This window comes from Sinocyclocheilus rhinocerous, unplaced genomic scaffold (genome assembly GCF_001515625.1).
Source record: "Sinocyclocheilus rhinocerous isolate Xijiao unplaced genomic scaffold, SAMN03320098_v1.1 scaffold2584, whole genome shotgun sequence".
Lineage (NCBI taxonomy): Eukaryota > Metazoa > Chordata > Actinopteri > Cypriniformes > Cyprinidae > Sinocyclocheilus > Sinocyclocheilus rhinocerous.
Window position 1 is genome coordinate 930,964 of NW_015652145.1, and position 1,751 is coordinate 932,714.

Here is a 1,751-nt window from a genome sequence, read left to right on the forward strand (position 1 = left end):
TATTTAACATATTTCATGTAATTTATTGTTAATAAATTTTAAAATATTGTTTTATATTACATAAAACGGTGTATATATACAATGTTACCATAAAATTATTTGTATAGCAATATAAGTCTTTGGTCATGCAGCCCACCCCTGAATACATAAAAATATTTACATATAAATATCTAATATTACAGTAATTATGGCCCTATGAGATCAGTTTTATTTGATCCCAAATTCAGTTTCTTTTTTTTTTTGTCCCAGTTTAAATTTTTCTGGATACTCTTTTAATGATTAAATTAAAAAGAATGTACAAAAATGTAAAAATATTATTATTTTTTGTTTGTTCTGGGTTACTTTTTAATGCTTTAATATAACTGTAATAATCAAAAAGCATGTCGAAATTTATATGTAGATGTAGACCTACAAACAGTAGCACCTCTGGTTGCCTTCAATAAAATTCAATAAAGTACAGTGTTCCCCAAGACCTGTAGTTCTTCATGCATCATAACCTACTGTCTCTTATCACAGTCTTTCTCCCTGCCTCCCTCCTTGTGTATCACTCCTAATTCTGTATGTCTTTTTATCGTCTTGCAGACAGACACTCTGGATGGGGCCTTTCCAGTGCCTGACATCAAACTCCACAGCAACCCCTCTGCATTCAACGTCTACTGTAATGTACGGCACTGCGTCCTGGACTGGCAGCAGAAGGAGGCCGCGTTGGCCCTGGCCTCCCGCAACTCTGTGCAGAGCGGAGACTCAGACAGTGAGGAGGAAGAGGAGTACCGCGAACCCGCCGTCAAACTCCCCAAGGTCAGTCAACGGCATTAATAAAGCCCAATCTTATGATCCTATCGTTCGTGCTTTAGTATCCTTTTTTTGTTTTATTTCTGCCTTTTGTATCTCTTATGATAACTGCAGTGCTATATTATGAGAATATTACTTCAGTATGGTTAATAATATTTGAGCTTCTTGTGTGGTCATGATACTAAAAACCAGCATTGGATTAATTAATGATGGCCTGGCTTTCTACTGAATGTGATTGCCTAAGCTGTGAAGAATACATGCCATCCTGTGTGATGTGTCTTACGCCGTATTTACACCAGGTGCCACCGTTGTCACCGTTGTCGTTCCATAACAGCACGAGGCTGTCTACAGTGGACGCATTAAAGTGAAAGTTTTGAATCCATTTGTACTGTTGTCGGAAGTAGCACAAGCGCTTGGAGTATGTTAGAAATAGAACGGGGCATCAGTCACAACTAGGGCTGGGTGATATGTAAAAATTTTTTTATCGATAATCGCCTTAATAAATATCGCGATATCCGTTAATAATAGTCTATTCGAGCCCCGCCCCGTCCCTGCCGTAGACAACATAGCCTACACGCACCGTAAACACACATCAGTTTGGTTGCGCTTTATCTGACAGTAGCCTGCGATTCAGTAAGCTTAATTTAATTAAAGGTTATAGGTTCGTTTTTCTTTTCTTACTTTGTGCTTAATATAAAACATTAGCTTTGTTGTTATCTTAGTGTCGTTAAAGGGTTAGTTCACCCAAAAATGAAAATTAGCCCATAAATTACTCACCCTCAAGTCATCCTAAGTGTATATGACTTTCTTCTTTCAGACGAATCCAGTCGGAGTTATATAAAAAATTTTCTTTGATCTTTCAAGCTGTTTAATGCCACTCAGCGGGTGTTGCATGCATCAGTCCAAAAGAAGTGAAATAAAAAGAGCCCATCCATAAAAAAAAGTGTCTCACATGGCTC

The 1,751-nt window shown here is 37.6% G+C and overlaps 1 protein-coding gene across 1 annotated transcript in view; it reads left to right on the plus strand.

The window, feature by feature from the left end:
* LOC107713705 (E3 ubiquitin-protein ligase MYCBP2-like) overlaps nt 1-816 on the plus strand; it is a 15,168-nt gene extending 14,352 nt beyond the window's left edge. The window contains exon 3 of the mRNA XM_016519289.1: nt 583-816. Coding sequence (XP_016374775.1) covers nt 583-816 — 234 coding nt within the window. The remainder of the gene's footprint in view (nt 1-582) is intronic.
* Nucleotides 817-1,751: the final 935 nt, after the last annotated feature.